At 30.6% G+C, this 909-nt stretch overlaps 1 protein-coding gene across 1 annotated transcript; it reads right to left on the bottom strand.

The window, feature by feature from the left end:
• Positions 1–237: 237 nt before the first annotated feature.
• Tsp_14067 (eukaryotic translation initiation factor 4E-1) lies at positions 238–640 on the bottom strand. The gene is made up of 2 exons (XM_003366112.1): positions 578–640; positions 238–426 (listed from the first exon to the last, which is right to left on the bottom strand). Exons 1-2 carry the CDS (start codon positions 638–640, stop codon positions 238–240), a joined length of 252 nt encoding a protein of 83 aa, XP_003366160.1.
• Positions 641–909: the final 269 nt, after the last annotated feature.

The following is a 909-nucleotide window of genomic DNA, read 5'->3' as shown; positions in this document are numbered from 1 at the left end:
CACCAAACTGTTCACCAAGCATAGCATCACATCTACCAAAGCTGGTCCACATAATTGGCGAAGGGATTATCCAATCGAATAGTCCATCTTCCTGATATACCTTTCTGTTTTTTTGTCTTTCCAAGTTGGACGAATGCCCTTTTTAAAGATGTTAAAATCGCATACCGATTTAAACATGCTTGGTTTTTGTATAAAGTTGTAAATACTAAAAGTGCATTAATGATTACTGAAAACCATTTACTCAATTAGTGATACTAACGCCCAGAAGTCTTCAACATTCGAAAATGACGCCACTTCCACTCCAGAATCAGGTGAGTTTTCTGATTTCGATTTAGAATGGGGATTACGTTTGTTAAACCAGATTACCCAAGTGTTCTGTAAAGGATGTTTGGGAATTTCTTTAGTTTGAGAAGCATCGGCATCCTCCTAAAAATGGAAATGAATTAAGAAACTGAATAAACATGAAATGAAATGAAGAATTACAATCAATGCATGTTGTGTTGTGGAATGTTATCACATATGTAATTAAACAATATTTACAAAACTAAAATCATTTATAAATTACTAAAATACATACTTGATTGGCACAGATTTCATTCTTCGTTTCCTCAGCAGCAACAAAAATGTCTTCTGTAACCATTTCTTATTCTGTAGTTTCAACTGAAAAGTAACGCAAAACATTACATATGGGTTACAGATAAGAATAAATGAAAAACTGACTGCATATAAAGACTTTATTCAATATTGATCATTCAAATAATCCTACAATTTAAAAATTACTTTATCATATTTCCTTTGAAAACAAAACAGACTAATTAATTTGTTCCTGAAAATGAAGTTATATAGAAGCATAATTAGATTTATAAATATTTCGCTAAAATACCACAGTAAAATGTTGAAAATATATAA

Source organism: Trichinella spiralis (assembly GCF_000181795.1).
Source record: "Trichinella spiralis strain ISS 195 chromosome Unknown Scfld6533, whole genome shotgun sequence".
Lineage (NCBI taxonomy): Eukaryota > Metazoa > Nematoda > Enoplea > Trichinellida > Trichinellidae > Trichinella > Trichinella spiralis.
This window is presented reverse-complemented; position numbering and strand designations above follow the sequence as displayed.

Coding starts and splice junctions, on each gene's coding strand:
- Tsp_14067 (XM_003366112.1), bottom strand. CDS start 640: ATGGTTACAGAAGACATTTTTGTTGCTGCTGAGGAAACGAAGAATGAA. Junction 427..577: donor ATGAAATCTGTGCCAATCAA/GTATGTATTTTA, acceptor TTCCATTTTTAG/GAGGATGCCGATGCTTCTCA.